The sequence below is a fragment of the Trifolium pratense genome, linkage group LG5 (genome assembly GCF_020283565.1).
Source record: "Trifolium pratense cultivar HEN17-A07 linkage group LG5, ARS_RC_1.1, whole genome shotgun sequence".
In the NCBI taxonomy this organism is placed as follows: Eukaryota; Viridiplantae; Streptophyta; class Magnoliopsida; order Fabales; family Fabaceae; genus Trifolium; species Trifolium pratense.
Genome location: NC_060063.1, coordinates 23866029 through 23885855, shown reverse-complemented (window position 1 = coordinate 23885855; position 19827 = coordinate 23866029). Strand labels below are relative to the sequence as shown.

At 36.0% G+C, this 19827-nt stretch overlaps 1 protein-coding gene and 1 long non-coding RNA gene across 2 annotated transcripts; both read left to right on the top strand.

The window, feature by feature from the left end:
- The first annotated feature begins 1428 nt into the window (after positions 1 to 1428).
- Positions 1429 to 2335, top strand: LOC123883126. Its single transcript, XR_006800115.1, has 3 exons — positions 1429 to 1463; positions 1559 to 1651; positions 2237 to 2335. It is a non-coding gene; the product is annotated as an uncharacterized LOC123883126 (long non-coding RNA).
- A 1085-nt stretch (positions 2336 to 3420) lies between these two features.
- LOC123886291 lies at positions 3421 to 19550 on the top strand (the record flags this gene model as incomplete). Its single annotated transcript, XM_045935623.1, has 4 exons — positions 3421 to 3939; positions 12123 to 12302; positions 16549 to 17667; positions 18861 to 19550. Coding segments are annotated over exons 1-4 (2508 nt in total), but the record flags the coding sequence as incomplete, so codon positions are not given.
- Between the last annotated feature and the right edge of the window lie 277 nt (positions 19551 to 19827).

Here is a 19827-nt window from a genome sequence, read left to right as displayed (position 1 = left end):
CGCTTCTATGTTGCGCGGGTACTTCGTTTTAGACAGAGTACCGGTACCGGTTACCGGTACGCGTATGGTACTCCCATGGTACGCATCTTCATTCAAACATATAATGAGAAATACATGGCAATAAATAAAAATGGTGAAAAGTTCATAAATATGACGAGAAATATATAATGAAAAATATAATAATTAATTTTTATTATTATACATATTAGGATCCATTTTATAGAAAACAAATAAAATATGACTTGAGAACAAAACAAATAAAAATTGTGTAATATATAGAATAATATGAAATATCATCAAATTAACATCCAACTACAAGAAGAAAAAAAATCTTTTATGCACTATTGTTGAAGAAACGAAATTAAATGAAAACTTATTAAATGAAAATATTTAAAATATTTATTCCTTAAAATTAGCATCAGTTACTAATCAATTTTAATCTCATCTCATTCATAAATAAAATTAAATATGTCAGATCACATAGTTGTACTACAAAAAAATTTATTTAATATTGTGATGCATCTCTAAAACCATCTTTCATATATCTATCTATATAAAGGCATATCAATCAATTATTTTTCTACAACAACCACAATTTTTACCATCTCATTGTTGTTATACTTTTTTATCGTACTTTTTTATATGTATATTGTTTTACTCTTATATTTAATAATATTTTTCTAACACTTTTTATTCCTAATATTTTTACATGGGGATCATGCTATTGATAAATGTGATTATCTTTCAAGGTAACAAAGTTTGGCAAAGGTTATAAAACGTTTTGTTGTTCCAAACCATATGGCCATGTTGTTATATCCTATTTATTTTAATGTAAGATGATCTATGTATGTAGCAACTATTCACTAATATCATGTTTTTTACTAATGAAATAGTAAAACCAAATTATATCAAATTATATTGTGAAGACTAATATGTAAGTATGGTCTAATATCACTACAAGAAAACATAATATTACTGACCAAACTTATTGAGGGCTTTTAGCCCTCAGTAATGCATTTGTGGGTTATTGAAGGCTGGGAGCCGTCAGTAATGCTTCTTGAGGAACGAAAAAATTTAAAACGGTAATATTAAGCATTAGTGACGGTGTCAGGCCGTCAGTAATGCATGCTCAATTAAGACGGTTCCAGGCCGTCAGTAATGACAAAGCCGTTGAGCAATTATGACGGTCCTGGGCCGTCAGTAATGCAGAGGCAATTACGACGGTTCCAGGCCGTCAGTAATGACAAAGCCGTTATGCATTTACGACGGTGCCAGGCCGTCAGTAATGCATATTTCAAATTTAAATTCCAACGGTCTTGTACGTATATTACTCCTATATATTTTCCTCTTCAACAAATCTATTACACCTTCACTTCATTTTTACATTTTCATTCTCTCTCTAAATTTTCTCTAACTTCTCTCTTAAATTTCATACTTTCAACTTAATCTCCATACAAAAAGTGGTAAGTGTTTGTGTTTTACTTTTACGAATTTAAAATTTTTGCTTTGTTATTTAAATGTATATGTTCTAATATTTGTTGTTTACCATTTTTAATAGCAAGTCTTATTCTCGTGGTCGTCGGAGGTTGTGGGTTAGGAGCGGAGTTCGTGGGCTAGGAGCGCGCCAAGTAAGAATCTACTCGGCACCCAAGTAAGTAACGTAATTTTAATTTATAATACTTAGTGATAATTTTTTTTTACCGTATGCTTAGTAATAGTTATTAATTAGTATTTTGTAATTTGTTACTAATATTTTCTTATCACTTTGTATAAAAATTATTGTTTTTGAAAAAAAAATAAAACAAATATTTAAATTTGATTTTTTCGAAAAAAGTAAAAATAAAATTAAAAAAAGTTTTTTTTTTTAAAAAACAGTATATTAATATTCTTTTTTCTAAAACCGAAATTTTAAAAAAATTCCTTTTTAAAAAGATAAATTTTAACAGTTTGTGTATTTTTAATATAGTTATCCGCGTTGTAATAATATTAATCGTTGTACTTGAATATTTGTTTTTGGTTGCATTTGTTTATCGTTTAATGATGATGAATTATAAAACAATATATATATATATATATATATATATATATATATATATATATATATATATATATATATATATATATATATATATATATATATATATGTCATGTATTTCTTAATTAATTATATATATATATATTTGTCATGTATTTCTTAATTATTTAAATATATTTGTCATATATTTTTTTATTATAGATGAATCCAGATGAAGAAAATTTCGATGATGACAATGTCGATGATGACATTGATGATATTCCACCACCACCGGGTGTCGGACGCGGAGGACGCGGACGCGGTGGACGTAGACGTGCTTTATCCCGCCGCGTTGTTCGGAATCGATGGTTGGAGGGTATGCCCATCATCATGCCATATACCGCCACAGAGTAAGTTAATTATTATTAAGAATTTGTGTTTAATAAATTAATTGGATATATATGATTATTATTCTTAACTAATATATATATATATATATATATATATATATATATATATATATATATATATATATATATATATATATATATATATTGTGCAGTTTGCAACCCCAAAATCCGGCGAATAAGGCAATCAATAATGCATTGAAATCCAAATTCCAGACTCCATATCTCAACTGGACGGAGGTCAGGGCAGATGAGCGTGGATATCAACAATTTTGGAATGGCTTCAGGGTACGTTTTTATTTATAATTACTTTTTTATCCAATCAATTTTGTTACTAAACATATATTTACTAATTTATTAACAATTTTTCTTTATTTTTCGTAGTCGCAAGTAACTTGGCTAAATCACCACACAGCGGCTATTGAGGCTATATTCAACAAAAAAAGCCACCAAGCGTCTGTCGACCTTACTTTTTGAAGCGCGGAAAAAGATTAAAAAGGATCTTCAAAACCACCACTTTGGCTCGCTGGTAATTCATACCCTATGTTGTGCCTCAGATGGGAAGAGGAAGAGTATAAGGCAAAGTGTATAAAGAACAAAGCCAACAGAAATACCGATGAAGCCAATCGTGCGTGCGTACACTCTGGAGGGTCGAAATCTGCCGGAACGCTTCGTCTTGAGTTCATTCAACAATTTGGTCGTCCACCCACCTTTATGGAAATGAATGACATGATGCACAAGTATGCAGATTCCGGTGAATGGACGGGGGCAAGGGCGCAAGAAGTTTCGGTAAGTATTTATATATATTATTTATTATTTATTTCTTATAACATTATTTTTTAAACATTATAATTATATTTAAACATTTTAATTAATTAATTATAATTATTTTTTAATTTATTGTAGAGGTTGACGCAAATTTGGGCTGAAGAATATAATGCAAACCAACTACGACTACCACCTCATAGGCGAGATAATGAGGAGGTTCGTCGAAACAAGATGTCGTTGGCTTTTGTTAAGAATGCTGGTGGTGCGACTCGAGGTCGCAAATTCGCTGCTGGGTGTACATCTTCTTTATATGCAAGTGACCCAACTGATTTGAGAGATGTCACTTACACATCTTCATCTTCATCTAGTACAGGACGCTCTCGTCCAGCTCAAAGACAGGAAACCGATGATGAGTATGAAGCGCGAATGAGGGCCACGTATCGAGAAGAATTCCGCGATGAGTACGAAGCAACATTTGATCAGCGGGTGGACCAACGGGTCCAACATGTATTGCAGGAATTCTTTGCGCAGCAGAGGGCGCCGGCGCCGGCGGGGGTTGGATCATCATCTCAGGGATCGGCAGGACAAAATCAAAATGCCGGTGAACAAGAATATCGACCGGATTTGAATAGCATGGTCAATTTGAATCAGCTGCCGGAGTACCGAGAGGGTGATCCAGTACTGAGTATGAGCATAGAGGATATGAGTCAAATGCTTAATGAACCAATTCATTTACAATTTTTTGATCCTGTTGGGCAAACAAGTGGAAGCAGTAGTGGCGGAAGCGGTAGAAATAATCAACAAACTGCTTTCACCGAATACCATCGACAGAGATCATCAAATCCATATCAACAAGACTTCATAATCCCACATGACAACCCCAATCAACCCCAAGACAACTTCTTCCCGAATCAAGCCAGCTTTGATCCCAATCAAGCCCCAATTAACTTCGTTCATAGGCCTGTGGTGTTGGAACAAAATTGATTTGAAAATGTTTGCCCCTAAATCTATAAAGGTTTTGATGATAACAAAGTATTAATAAACAATTGGAAGGACTAAAAATTTATTTTAAGTGCGCAGATATAAGCATCAGACAAGCTCTGAGTGAAGCTCAGAGGATGTGAATTCAGAAGTTCATAAGTGCTCAGAAGATGTTGGACTTCAGAAGTTACAACATTCAGAGGATGAAGACTTCAGAACCTCTTAAGTGACTACTAGCTTCATCAAACTCTGAAGAGCTTCTTGAAATCTGTGAAGATTCCCTTTGTTAGTCAACTCTTCTACCAATGAAGAAAAGGACCTTTCAAGCCTGATCAGTTCAGCTACTCTCGCTTTGTCTGACCTAACTTGAGAACGTGGGTCTTCAGTTTTGTTAGCTGAATAAGGAAAGTCCACTCTGCAGTAGTCAAAGTACCTGAAACTCTTTCTTAGTTTTGGATACAACCAAACTGCATCAAGACTGACTGGTTGAAGACAAAAGATTATCAACTCCAACGGTTCTTTTTGCAACGACTCTTTTCTGGTGGTATATATACTAGAAGAATCAGCTACAACACATATGATATTATCAAGAATTGATCGTACGCTAAACAAACTCTGAATTCTGTGTATACAAGCTCTGAACCTCTTATCAAGTGTTTTTGCACTTTAGTCAAATACTCTGTACTATTTGTATTTGCTCTCTTTAGGTTCATCTAAGAGCATTTGTATATCTCCATATACTTTACTATTACTTGAGGAAACTTAAGCTTGTGTGCTTAAGTGTGAAGTCTTAAGCTTGTGTGCTTGAGCATTGTTGAGAAGTCTCTTGCTTGTGTGCTTGAGCAGGTGTAATCTTGTGTGATTATAGTGAAATCCCTTGGAAGTGCAAGGGGACTGGACTACTCTCGTTTTGTGAGAGGAACCAGTATAAATTGCTTGTGTGTTTTCTCTCTCTCTCTTGTTATTATTTGTGTTATTTATCCGCTGCTAACGTAGTTGAGTTAAGAACTTGAAAAAGTTTTAACTTAGCGAAAACACAATTCAACCCCCCCCCTTCTTGTGTTTTCACACCTTCAATTGGTATCTAGAGCTCTGGTCTGTTACTTTCACTTAACAGTGAGACAGTAAAGATCTTGTGAGAACACTATGTCTGGAGGAGACGATAGTAGCACTAGAACAACCGGTGAAGAGGCCAGTGGAGCTGGTGGTGGTCCTAGAAATGCTTTTGGTTATGACTACTTGAGTAATGAATCACATGAACATAGTGGCAACAAAAAAGCCCCTATATTCAATGGTGATGCTTCATTATTTGAGTGGTGGAAAGAGAGATTGTATAGCAATATTACTGCTATTGATCATGAGTTGTGGGATTTGGTTGAGTTGGGAGTAACTTTTGAAAACTTAAATGAACATGGAAGGTTGTCCATTGAGCATAGAAAGTTACTCACACCAGCTAACTTAAAAACCTACACTAAGCATCATAGAGTAAAGGACATTGTTGTTGGTGCTATTAGACATGAGGATTATGTCAGAATAGAGAACAAGTCTACTGCTAAATCTATCTTTGATTCTATGTGTGCTACCTATGATGGTAATGAAAAGGTTCAAGAGGCTAAAGCTAGTCTTTTGATAAGGCAATATGAACTATTCACTATGCAACAAGATGAAAACATTGAGACTATGTTTACAAGGTTTCAAATCCTTGTATCTGGTCTTAAAGCTCTTAAGAGAAGTTATTCCACCTATGACCATGTTCAGAAGATTCTGAGAAGTCTTCCTATTGCTTGGAGACCCAAGGTCACTGCAATAGAGGAAGCTCAAAATCTCAAGACTCTGAGTCTTGAAGCTCTGATAAGCAATCTCAGAAGCCATGAGATGGTTCTGGATGCTGACTCAGAAACTAAGAAGAAGTCCAAGTCAGTGGCTTTACAGTCAACAAGGACTACTTCTAAGGCTCTTAAGACTCAGCTTCTTGATATTGAAGAAGAATCTTCTGCTGATGGTCAAGAGGATGAGATGAATGAGGATGAGTTTGCTTTATTCACCAAGTTTCAGCAATGGAACAGATTTAACAAAAGAAATTTCAGAGGTAACAGCTCCAGAAATTTTGTCAGCAAAAAGGATGATCAGAAGAACTGCTTCAACTGTAAGAAGCCAGGACACTTTATTGCTGATTGTCCAGAAATGTCTGCTAAAGACAAAAGCAAAAGATACAGCTCAAAGAAGCAACAATTCAAGAGTAAATTGAGAAAGAGTCTGATGGCTACCTTTGAAGAGATATCATCTGAGGAAGAAGTTGAGGAAGAAGAAGAGGCAAATCTAGCCCTGATGGCTTCAGCTGACTCAGATGCAGACTCAGACGATGAATCAGAATCAGAATCAGATTCTGAAGTAACTGATGAGGTATTTTCTGACTGCTCTAAATCTCAACTTATAACTGCACTTAACAAGGTCATTGAGAAACATCTCAGAGTGTTAAGTAAACAAAAAGTTTTACAAGAAAAGCTTAACACTCTGACTGAACAAGCAGAACACTTTCAAGGCCTGTATCAAGAAACTCTGAATAGAGTAAATGACTTTGAAAAGGGTTGTGCTGTTTGTCACAAACCTATTGATGAGCAGGAAATAGCTCTTCAACAGTTTGTGCATCTCAACCTTGGTAAGAGCAAAGCTGCTAATCTTGTTTATAATGTCATGAGACATAGAGGAGAGGGACTTGGCTATGAATATGGTAGAACATATTCAAAGCTGAAGACCTCTGCCAAAAAGGTTGGAAAATCTTGGGTTTATTATGTTGTTCCACAAAGTGAAGAGGAAAAGAATCTTGGTAATGTTGAAAATAACAAAAATGATCTGAGTGATTTAGAAGCTGACAGCTCAGAGGAACCTAGTTTCTCAGGATCTGGAAAGAAAAGTTCAGAAGATAGAAGTTGTTCAGAACCTGAGAACATCAGTTCAGAAGTTCTGAAAGCTTCAACATCTGAAACTTCAAATTCTGAATCCAAAGGAACATCAGTACCTGAAGCTAGTCAATCTAAAAGATCAGAAGTTTTTAAAAGAAAAAATTCAAACTCCAAATCTCAGATGAAGTACAAGACTCAGATTATTTATGATTCTAGAGTAAGTAGATATAATCAATCAGAACATGGGATTGATGATAAATACAAACCCTGGAATCATAAACAATCCAAATCTTGGAACAATAACAGATTTCAAACAAAGAAAAGATTTCAAAAAGGTTATTATTCCAAACCAAGATCTTTCTCTAACACTAGACAACATAGTAAGCATGTATGGACTAACAAGCGTGGACCCAGAAGATGGGTACCAAAAGCTGAAATAATGTATCATTCAGATTTACCAACTAGGAAAGGATATGTCCTACCTAGAATGTGGAAACAAGTCTTATGCAAAGGAAGAAGGGCTTATGTCCTAGACCAATGGCTGACAAGTTCTCAAGTTAACAATCAGAACTTGATAAATGAAGAGGAAGAATATTGGGATGACTTTATCATTAACCTTGATGAAGAGTTCTATCGCAATGATTAAAGTTGTTTCTCATACAGCCTGCCACTCAAAGAAATATCATGAAACACTCATGGTATCTGGATAGTGGATGTTCAAGGCATATGACTGGTGACAAACAACTATTTTCTAAGCTGATTATGAAAGAAGGAGGATCTGTTGGCTTTGGAGGAAATCAAAAAGGAAAGATAATAGGTACAGGTACAGTAGGTAATTCTTCCCTATCTATTAATGATGTTTGGTTAGTTGATGGACTCAAACATAACCTATTGAGCATAAGTCAATTTTGCGACAATGGTTATGTAGTTGTCTTTAATAAGGAATCATGTACTGTGTCTAAACAATCTGATAACTCCATTATATTCAAAGGTCTGAGAAAGAACAATGTTTATAAAATTAATCTTTCTGATTTGAATGAACAAAAAGTGATGTGTCTTTTGACCTTGAGTGAAGAAAAATGGATCTGGCATAAGAGGTTAGGCCATGCTAACTGGAGGTTAATCTCTAAGCTTAGCAAGCTTGACCTTGTCAGAGGTTTACCTTAAATCAAATATCACTCAAACACACTTTGTGGTTCATGTCAAAAAGGAAAGATTACAAAATCTTCTTTTCAACCTAAGAACATTGTCTCTACCTCAAGACCATTGGAACTTCTTCACATTGATCTTTTTGGGCCAGTTCAAACTGCCTCCATCAATGGAAAGAAGTATGGGTTAGTAATTGTTGATGATTACAGTAGATGGACTTGGGTAAAATTCCTAAGAACAAAAGATGAAGCTTATGATGAGTTTAGCATCTTCTGCAAACAAATTCAAAATGAAAAAGGCTACACTATTTTAAAAGTTAGAAGTGATCATGGTGGAGAATTTGAAAATGAACCTTTTGAAAACTTTTGTGAAAAATATGGCATTCTGCATGAATTCTCTTCTCCTAGAACTCCTCAACAAAATGGGGTTGTAGAAAGGAAGAATAGAACTCTGCAAGAAATGGCCAGAACCATGATGCATGAAACAAATGTAGCAAAGTTTTTATGGGCAGAAGCTGTAAACACAGCATGTTACGTTCAAAATAGAATCTATATCAGATCTAAGTTGAACAAAACTTCTTATGAGTTGTTCAAAGGAAGAAAACCTGATATTTCTTATTTTCATCAGTTTGGATGTACATGTTATATCTTAAACAATAAAGTCCATCTAAAGAAATTTGATGCTAGAGGTTATAAGGGTATCTTTATAGGATACTCTGAACGCTCAAAAGCATACAGACTGTATATTTCTGAAACACACACTGTGGAAGAAAGTATGCATGTCAAATTTGATGACAAAGAGCCTGACCAAGTGTCAGAGCTTGTGGAAGGTTTGTCTAGATTTCAGGTATCAGAGGATCAATATTCAGATATTCCAAACTACTCAGAACATCCATTCTCTGAAGAACCTCTGAATGAAATAGTTCCTACAGACTCTGAACAACAAAGAGCTGAAGCAACTGCTGAACCTGATGTTGATGAGTCTGAAGATGATGAGCCCCCAAGAAATACTTTCAAATACAAATCATCACATCCAGAGGAACTGATCTTAGGCAACAAGGATAGTCCAAGGAAGACAAGATCTCAACTAAGAAATGAGGAATCTTTAGTTGGTCTTATCTCAATGATGGAACCTTCAAAGATTGATGAAGCTCTGAAAGATGATGCTTGGATTGTAGCAATGCAAGAAGAGCTGAATCAATTTCAAAGGAATGATGTGTGGACTCTAGTGCCTAAACCTTCACACAAGAACATTATTGGAACAAAATGGGTATTCAGAAACAAGCTGAATGAGCAAGGTGAAGTGGTAAGAAACAAGGCTAGATTGGTTGCACAAGGTTATAGTCAACAAGAGGGGATTGACTATACTGAAACCTTTGCACCAGTTGCTAGACTTGAAGCAATCAGGTTACTTCTATCTTATGCTGTTAATCATGGAATAACCTTGTATCAGATGGATGTTAAAAGTGCCTTCTTAAATGGTTTCATTTCTGAAGAAGTGTATGTTAAGCAACCTCCTGGTTTTGAAGATGTCTCAAACCCAGAACATGTTTTTAAACTGAAGAAATCACTGTATGGTCTGAAACAAGCTCCAAGAGCTTGGTATGATAGACTCAGTAATTTCCTTCTTGAAAAAGGTTTTGAGAAAGGAAAGGTTGACTGCACACTCTTTAGAAAAACAACCAAAGAAGACATTTTAATCATTCAAATTTATGTTGATGATATTATTTTTGGTTCAACTAATGCTGCTTTGTGCAAGAATTTTTCTAAGATAATGCAGGATGAATTTGAAATGAGCATGATGGGAGAGTTGAAGTTCTTTCTTGGAATTCAAATTAATCAGAAGAAGGAAGGAACTTATGTTCATCAATCAAAATACACCAAGGAACTTCTGAAGAAATTCAATCTAGATGACTGCAAGATAATGAACACTCCTATGCATTCAACTACCAACATGAGCAAGTCAGATGATGAAGGAAAAGTAGATCAAAAAGTCTACAGAGGTATGATTGGTTCCTTACTCTATCTGACAGCCTCTAGACCAGATATTTTATTCAGTGTATGCTTATGTGCAAGATTCCAGTCAGATCCCAGAGAATCTCATCTTACTGCTGTAAAGAGAATCTTTAGGTATCTGAAAGGAACAACTAATCTTGGACTTCTCTATAATAAATCCAATGATTATGTGCTAAATGGATTCTGTGATGCTGACTATGCTGGAGATAAAATTGAAAGAAAATCCACAAGTGGCAATTGTCAATTTGTTGGTGAAAACCTTATCTCCTGGGCTAGTAAGAGACAAACTACTATAGCTTTGTCTACAGCAGAAGCAGAATACATTTCAGCAGCTAAGTGTTGTACACAACTACTCTGGCTAAAATATCAGTTAGAAGATTATCAGGTAAGCAGTAACAATATTCCTTTATATTGTGACAATACTGCAGCTATTCATTTATCTAAAAATCCTATCCTACACTCTAGAGCCAAACATATTGAAATTAAACACCATTTTATCAGAGATTATGTTCAGAGAGGCATTATAGATATTAAGTTTGTTGATACTGAAAATCAATGGGCTGACATATTTACTAAAGCCTTACCTGTTGAAAGATTTGATTTTATTAAGAAACATCTGAACATGTTTTCAATCTCTGAATGAAAATTTTTTTTGGGCTTTTAAAGTGTAAGAGGTTAAGTATATCAGAACTTATGACTCAGAACATCTGAAACACAAGCTCTGAAGTACTTAACTCTGATAGAGAATTTTAAATATCTCAGAGGCTCTGAACTATTTAAGTGGGAAACGATTAGTATTCACTGCTGAACAGTTGTCCATTAAAATAGCAGTTACCGAGTAAATTTCTGCACGTGGTCTACGTGTGTCAGGTAGTGGGTGGTTAATGATGATTTTTGGTATTCAACTTTCTGTCAATTAGCGTAACTTCCCAAATTTGCCATTTTTGTGTTAACTGTATTCATTTAAATAAACTTACACAATACACTTGCACACTATTCACTTTCACAACCTACACTTTCATATTCTCTCTAAACCTCCAACACACTTTCTTTCTCTCTCGTTAGTTTCCAAACCCTACCCTAATCTTCAACAATGGCTGGACCTTCGTCATCTTCTTCAACAAAGATTCCACCTTTTATGTTCAAGAACCTTCAGATTGTTGGGAACGAGATGGAATTCCCAGAATCTGAACTCACGTTTCTGTCAGAGAAGATAGTTGATTTCGACAGTTTGAAAGCGAATGGTTTCGACGTTAAGCCGTACTTTATCACTCAAGGTTGGGATAAGTACTTCGACATGCTTAACGGTCCTATCTACCCAGATTTGTTGAAGAAATTCTGGATGAAGGCAAAGGTGTTTGACAAGCATGAAGCTAAGAAGGAAGAGCTTGCTGCAATAGAAAGGGATCCTAGTCTGAAGGGTAAAACTAGGAAGGAAATGGGTCTTCTGGAATATACAGGTGTTCAGATTAGGTCTAACATCTGTGGAATGAATATGAGTCTCTCGCCCATTCATTTCAATGCTCTTCTAGGTCTGCCTAACTCTGGGATAGAGTTAGATGTTTTCGAAAAGGATACAAGATACAGAGATGATCTTCTGCATCTCATCTGCACAGACTTCTCCTTAAAAGGGAAAGTAAAGGGATTGACTGATGAATGTAGAGTTCTCTTCAAAATAATCTTAGCAACTATCAGTCCAAGGGTTGGTGGGACTGATACAATCTCCTGGACTCATCGTCATCTGCTGTATTTCCTTTTAACAGAAAAGAAGGTAAATCTTGGAGATTATTTCTTTGAAAGGATATGTGAAGCTGTTTTTGCAAGTAAATCTCAGAGGAAAACTACTATAGTTTATCCTAGGTTGTTGTCAGATCTTCTGCATCAGGGTCATGTTGTTCAGAACTTAAAGAAATTTCACCCAGAACTTGTAGAGAAGAAGTTCACTCCTGAAATTCTACATGCTGGTTTTCTTACTAAGATGCGTCTTATTGCATCTAAGCCTATTGCACCTCCACAAGAGCTTTCTGCTAAACTTGAAGATCGTCTATATGTGGATGGATATCCAGTAATTTCAGAAGCTGATGCTGAGCACATCATTCAGGATTATTTGGAAGTGCTCAAACAAGAGGGATTCGTTGTTGATAGGAGTATGGTCCCTCCAGCTCCTGTAAACATGTATAATCCTACAAGGAGACCTAAGAGAAAGGTTGTTTCTCAAGCTGATCAACCTAAGCCAGATCTTTTGGCTCAGAAGAAGATTAAGGTGGAGAAAGCTGATGCTGAACAGAGAACAAAGAAGAAGCATGAAGAAACTGCAAACAAGGCTGCTGAAGGTGCTTCCAAAAAGCCTATTGTTGTTGAGGTAGACAGTTCATCTGAAGAATCTACGTCTGAAGATGAAACTGAATCAGATGAAGAGACTATTGCTGCCAAACTTCGTAGAAGACCTGTTCCTGTTCCTAAAGGCAAAGGTAAGTCTTCTAAGTTTGTCTTTAATGAAACTGAGATTGGAATAGGTTATACCAAACCTCTTAAAACTATACTTCCTGAACCCACTATCATTCTAACCTCTGATAACCCTCTGTCTGAACTAGAAAAACATCTTAGTCCAGACCCTCTGAATAATCAAACCTTCACCCAGAAATCTTCATCATCCCCTAAACCACAATCACCTCAACCCCAATCACAAAAAGAAACTCCTACCCTTCCATCATCTGAACCACAATCACATATTCCAATCACTGAACCAACCTCTCCCACAAAACAATCCTCTCCACATAAATCTCCTGAACCAACAATTGAACATATTTATCCTGAATCAACCTCTAACATCTCATCATCTGAATCAACCCCTGCACCAAATCCTAACCCAAATGCTGAACACGCTTCTCCTGAGCGTATTCATACTTGTGCCCCCAAGTCTTCAGAGGCAGAAGTTGTTATTATTGACAACCCTGTTACTGAAACACCCAACCTCTCTACCATTCCCTATCCTTCACCCTCATCATCTAACCCCTTTAGCAATCTATCCACTCAGTTTCATGATGACTTGCTTAGATTATCTCAGATAAAGGACAGGTTCTTAGTTTGTCCCTCTGATGTGGATATAGAGGTGTCAAGAATTAAGGCAAGGATTTGCAATGCCTTGGATGATGCTGCTGAAGAGATTAAGGCTGTTGTTGGTAAGAGGGATCTAGATGTGATAAGCTTCATGAAGGACAGTTTGGCTAGGGCTGAGTTGAAAAGGTTGACGTGCTTCAATCATGAAGAATCTGAACGTGCTAAGCTGGATGCACTTGCTGCTGCTGAACAACGTCTGAACGCTTTCAAAGTCATCTGGATAGACTCCAAGCTGTTTCAGAGTCTTGAAGCTCAGAGGTCTGAGTCTGAAAGGTTAGAAGAAGCTGCTGCAAGAGTTGCCCAGTTGGCAAATGAGTTGCAACTAGAGGACATTTCAGAAGATGATGTGCTGGCTTCTCAGAACCAAGAGGATGTGCTGATGATTGACTATCCAAAGGAAGGTGAACCCTCTGATAAAGGCAAGGCACCTTTGGTTGAAGAACAAGTGCCTATGGTTGAAGATCAAGCTCCTGTGGTGGTTAATCAGTTGCAGATCTTTCAAGAAGCCCTGAGGGAACAGCAGGAAGGTTTGGAAAGGCAAAGAGCTGCTCACCAGACATTGGAAACCAAGGTGGATGGTTTAGTTTCCAATGTGGGATCCTTGAATGACAAATTTGACCAACTCTTAGCTTTCCTTAAGAAACCCTAGGATTCTATGCACATTTTCTTTATGTTTTTGCTTATGTTTTGCTTGATTGTTTTCTTTTGTTTTCTGAACTTGTTATTTTTGTCTAAACAACTTCTTTTGTCAGTTATGTGATCTGTTATAATTTTTTTTTTTGTGCAAACTTTCTCTGTTAAATAAGACCATAAGAACACAAGATGCTTTTAAAACGAAATTTTTATTAATGCTCTAACCATGTTGAGTACATTGGTAAAAAGAAAAGGAAAAAGACAACCTAATCCTAATCAGATGGATAATACTCAGAAGAAATCTCAGATTTCTCCTCAGCATCCTCTGATGAAATTTATATGGGATCTGGGTTTTGTTCTTCTTCTTCTTCTTCTTGTTCCTCTTCTGGAACATAGCTAGCCAAGAACTCAACATAGTCAGCATCATCTTCATTCTCTTCAGCTTCAGAATCTGATGAGATGATTATTATCTCAGCTTCTTGTGGTTTCTTGTTGTCTTCTTTATTTTTTCTCATCTTCTTCGCGTTTTTCGTCTTCTTTCTTTCTCCGAAACTCTGCAATGCGTGTACTGAACCTTCTCATTCTTCCTAATCTTTCTTGATTAACTCGTTTATTCTTATTTTTACTTGAAGAAGGCATGTTAACTCGATTACCTTTTTATAAACTCTTTAGCGCGTTGTTTTTTGTTTTGAAATAAATTCACCTTTGTAACAACCACTATTCTTCTTTGACTATCTTGGTTATATAACTTTGTTTTAACTTTTTGATAATGACAAAAGGGGGAGTAGTTACGCATTAATTGATAAGTGATAAGTTCAAAAACTGAAACCACGCTTTTATGCTTTTATCTCGCTTTTATCCGTTAAGTTAAAAGTTGTTACTTTTAAAGTTGTTTTACGTATTTCAATGCGGAGACTAAGTTAGTTGAAACTAAAATAAATTTCATAAGTAAGGATAAGTTAAGAGTGCAATTTTAACTTAGCCTTATGAGACTTAGGGGGAGAGCTTGCAAACCTCTCACTCTGAAGAAAGATATGAAACTTGTTTTATTTCAAATTATCTTAATCTTATACTAAATTAAATATCATGGATAGAACTTAAAGTTTTGGCTTTAAGGAGTATCAATCTTAGGGGGAGCTTGCAAACCTCATAAACCTAAGAGAATTTAACAACAATTGTCAATTAATACTTATGTTTGTCATCATCAAAAAGGGGGAGATTGTGTTGGAACAAAATTGATTTAAAAATGTTTGCCCCTAAATATATAAAGGTTTTGATGATAACAAAGTATTAATTAACAATTGGAAGGACTAAAAATTTATTTTAAGTGTGCAGATATAAGCATCATATAAGCTCTGAGTGAAGTTCAGAGGATGTGAATTCAGAAGTTCACAAGCGCTCAGAAGATGTTAGACTTCAGAAGGTTACAACGTTCAGAGGATGAAGACTTCAGAACTTCTTGTCTGTCTACAAGCTTCATCAAACTCTGAAGATCTCTTTGAAAGCTGTGAAGATTCCCTTTGCTAGTCAACTCTTCTACCAATGAAGAAAAGGACCTTTCAAGCCTGATCAGTTCAGCTACCTCTGTTCTGTCTGTCCTAACTTGAGAACGTGGGTCTTCAGTTTTGTTAGCTGAATAAGGAAAGTCTTCTCTGCAGTAGTCAAAGTACCTGAAACTCTTTCTTAGTTTTGGATACAACCAAACTGCATCAAGACAGACTGCTTGAAGACAAAAGGTTATCAACTCCAACGGTTCTTTTTGCAACGACTCTTTTCTAGTGGTATATATACTAGAAGATTCAGCTACAACCAATATATAGACAATTATCAAGAATTGAACGTGCGCTGAACAAACTCTGAACTCTGTGATATACAAGCTCTGAACCTCTATCAAGTGTTTTTGCACTTCAGCCAAATACTCTGTACTATTTGTATTTGCTCTCTTTAGGTTCATCTAAGAGCATTTGTATATTTTTATATACTTTACTATTTACTTGAGGAAACTTAAGCTTGTGTGCTTAAGTGTGAAACTTAAGCTTGTGTGCTTAAGTGTGAAGTCTTAAGCTTGTGTGCTTGAGCATTGTTGAGAAGTCTCTTGCTTGTGTGCTTGAGCAGGTGTAATCTTGTGTGATTATAGTGAACTCCCTTGGAAGTGCAAGGGGACTGGACTACTCTCGTTTTGTGAGAGGAACCAGTATAAATTGCTTGTTTGATCTCTCTCTCTCTATCTTGCGATTTATTGTGTTATTTTTCCGCTGCTAACATAGTTGAGTTAAAGAACTTGAAAAAGTTTTAACTTACCTAAAACACAATTCAACCCCCCCCTTCTTGTGTTTTCACACCTTCAATTGGCATCAGAGCACCTGGTCTGTTACTTTCACTTAACAGTGAGACAGTAAAGATCTTGTGAGAACACTATGTCTGGAGGAGATGATAGTAGTACTAGAACAACCGGTGAAGCCGGTAATGCCAGTGGTGCTGGTGGTGGTCCTAGAAATGCTTTTGGTTTTGACTACTTAAGTAATGAATCACATGAACATAGTGGCAACAGAAAAGCCCCTATATTCAATGGTGATGCTTCATTATTTGAGTGGTGGAAAGAGAGACTGTATAGCAATATTACTGCTATTGATCATGAGTTGTGGGATTTGGTTGAGTTGGGAGTAACTTTTGAAAACTTAAATGAACATGGAAGGTTGTCCATTGAGCATAGAAAGTTACTCACACCAGCTAACTTAAAAATCTACACTAAGCATCATAGAGTAAAGGACATTGTTGTTGGTGCTATTAGACATGAAGATTATGTCAGAATAGAGGACAAGTCTACTGCTAAATCTATCTTTGATTCTATGTGTGCTACCTATGATGGAAATGAAAAGGTTCAAGAGGCTAAGGCTAGTCTTTTGATAAGGCAATATGAACTTTTCACTATGCAACAAGATGAAAACATTGAGACTATGTTTACAAGGTTTCAAATCCTTGTATCTGGTCTTAAAGCTCTTAAGAGAAGTTATTCTACCTATGATCATGTTCAGAAGATTCTGAGAAGTCTTCCTATTGCTTGGAGACCCAAGGTCACTGCAATAGAGGAAGCTCAAAATCTCAAGACTCTGAGTCTTGAAGCTCTGATAAGCAATCTCAGAAGCCATGAGATGGTTCTGGATGCTGACTCAGAAACTAAGAAGAAGTCTAAGTCAGTGGCTTTACAGTCAACTAAGACTACTTCTAAGGCTCTTAAGACTCAGCTTCTTGATATTGAAGAAGAATCTTCTGCTGATGGTCAAGAGGATGAGATGAATGAGGATGAGTTTGCTTTGTTCACCAAGTTTCAGCAATGGAACAGATTTAACAAAAGAAATTTCAGAGGTAATAGCTCCAGAAATTTTGTCAGCAAAAAGGATGATCAGAAGAACTGCTTCAACTGTAAGAAGCCAGGACACTTTATTGCTGATTGTCCAGAAATGTCTGCTAAAGACAAAAGCAAAAGATATAGCTCAAAGAAGCAACAATTCAAGAGCAAATTGAGAAAGAGTCTGATGGCTACCTTTGAAGAGCTATCATCTGAGGAAGAAGTTGAGGAAGAAGAAGAAGCAAATCTAGCCCTGATGGCTTCAACTGACTCAGATGTAGACTCAGACGATGAATCAGAATCAGATTCAGAAGTAACTGATGAGGTATTTTCTGACTGTTCTAAATCTCAACTTATAACTGCACTTAACAAGGTCATTGAGAAACATCTCAGAGTGTTAAGTAAACAAAAAGTTTTACAAGATAACCTTAACACTCTGACTGAACAAGCAGAACATTTTCAAGGTCTATATCAAGAAACTCTGAATAGAGTAAATGATCTTGAAAAGGGTTGTGCTGTGTGTCACAAACCTACTGATGAGCAAGAAATGGCTCTTCAACAGTTTGTGCATCTCAACCTTGGTAAGAGCAAAGCTGCTAATCTTGTTTATAATGTCATGAGACATAGAGGAGAGGGAGTTGGCTATGAATATGGTAGAACATATTCAAAGCTAAAGACCTATCCCAAAAAGGTTGGAAAATCTTGGGTTTACTATGTTGTACCTCAGAGTGAAGAAGGAAAGAAATTTGGTACTCTGGAAGATGAGGATAATAATCTGAGAGATTTGGGAAATGACAACTCAGAGGAACCAAGTTCCTCAGGATCTGGGAAGAAAAGCTCAGAAGATAAAAGCTATTCAGAACTTGACAGTATTAGTTCAGATGTTCTGAAAGTTTCAAAATCTGAGGCTTCAACTTCTAGAACCAGAGGAATTCTAGTTCATGAGAAAAGTCAACCTAAAGGCTCAGAAGTTTTTAAAAGAAAGTCAAACCTCAAACCTCAGAGGCAACATAGGACTAAGGTTATTTATGATTCTAGAGTCAGTAAATATAACCAGTCAAATCAATGGACTGGTGATAAATACAAACTCTGGGAGCATAAACAATCCAAGTCCTGGAATAATAACAGAACTCAAACTAAGAACCATTTTCAAAAGAGTTATTATTCCAAACCAAAATCTTTCTCTCACACTCAACAACACAGTAAGCATTTGTGGACTAACAAGTGTGGACCCAGAAGATGGGTACCAAAAGCTGAAATTATGTATCATTCAGATTTACCAACTAGGAAAGGATATGTCCTACCTAGAGTATGGAAACAAGTCCTATGCAAAGGAAGAAGGGCTTATGTCCTTGACCAATGGCTGACAAATTCTCAAGTTAACAATCAGAACTTGATAAATGAAGAGGAAGAATATTGGGATGACTTTATCATTAACTGTTATAAAGAGTTCCACCGTAGTGATTAAAGTTGTTTCTCATACAGCCTATCACTCAAAGAAGTATCATGAATCATTCATGGTATCTGGATAGTGGGTGTTCAAGGCACATGACTGGTGACAAACAACTGTTTTCCAAGCTAACCATGAAGGAAGGAGGTTCTGTTGGCTTTGGAGGTAATCAGAAAGGAAAGATAATAGGTACAGGTACAGTAGGTAATTCTTCCCTATCTATTAATGATGTTTGGTTAGTTGATGGACTTAAACATAATCTATTGAGCATAAGTCAATTTTGCGACAATGGTTATGTAGTTGTCTTTAATAAGGAATCATGTACTGTATCTAAACAATCTGATAACTCCATTATATTCAAAGGTCTGAGAAAGAACAATGTTTATAAAGTTAATCTTTCTGATTTGAATGAACAAAAAGTGATGTGTCTTTTAACCTTGAGTGAAGAAAAATGGATCTGGCATAAGAGGTTAGGCCATGCTAACTGGAGGTTAATCTCTAAGCTTAGCAAGCTTGACCTTGTCAGAGGTTTACCTAAAATCAAGTATCACTCAAACACACTTTGTGGTTCATGTCAAAAAGGAAAGATTACAAAATCTTCTTTTAAACCTAAGAACATTGTCTCTACCTCAAGACCATTGGAACTTCTTCACATTGATCTTTTTGGACCAGTTAACACTGCTTCAATCAATGGAAAGAAGTATGGATTAGTAATTGTTGATGATTACAGTAGATGGACTTGGGTAAAATTCCTTAGAACAAAGGATGAAGCTTATGATGAGTTTAGCATCTTCTGCAAACAAATTCAAAATGAAAAAGGCTACACTATTTTAAAAGTTAGAAGTGATCATGGTGGAGAATTTGAAAATGAACCTTTTGAAAACTTTTGTGAAAAATATGGCATTCTGCATGAATTCTCTTCTCCTAGAACTCCTCAACAAAATGGGGTTGTGGAAAGGAAGAATAGAACTCTGCAAGAAATGGCCAGAACCATGATGCATGAAACTAATGTAGCAAAGTTTTTATGGGCAGAAGCTG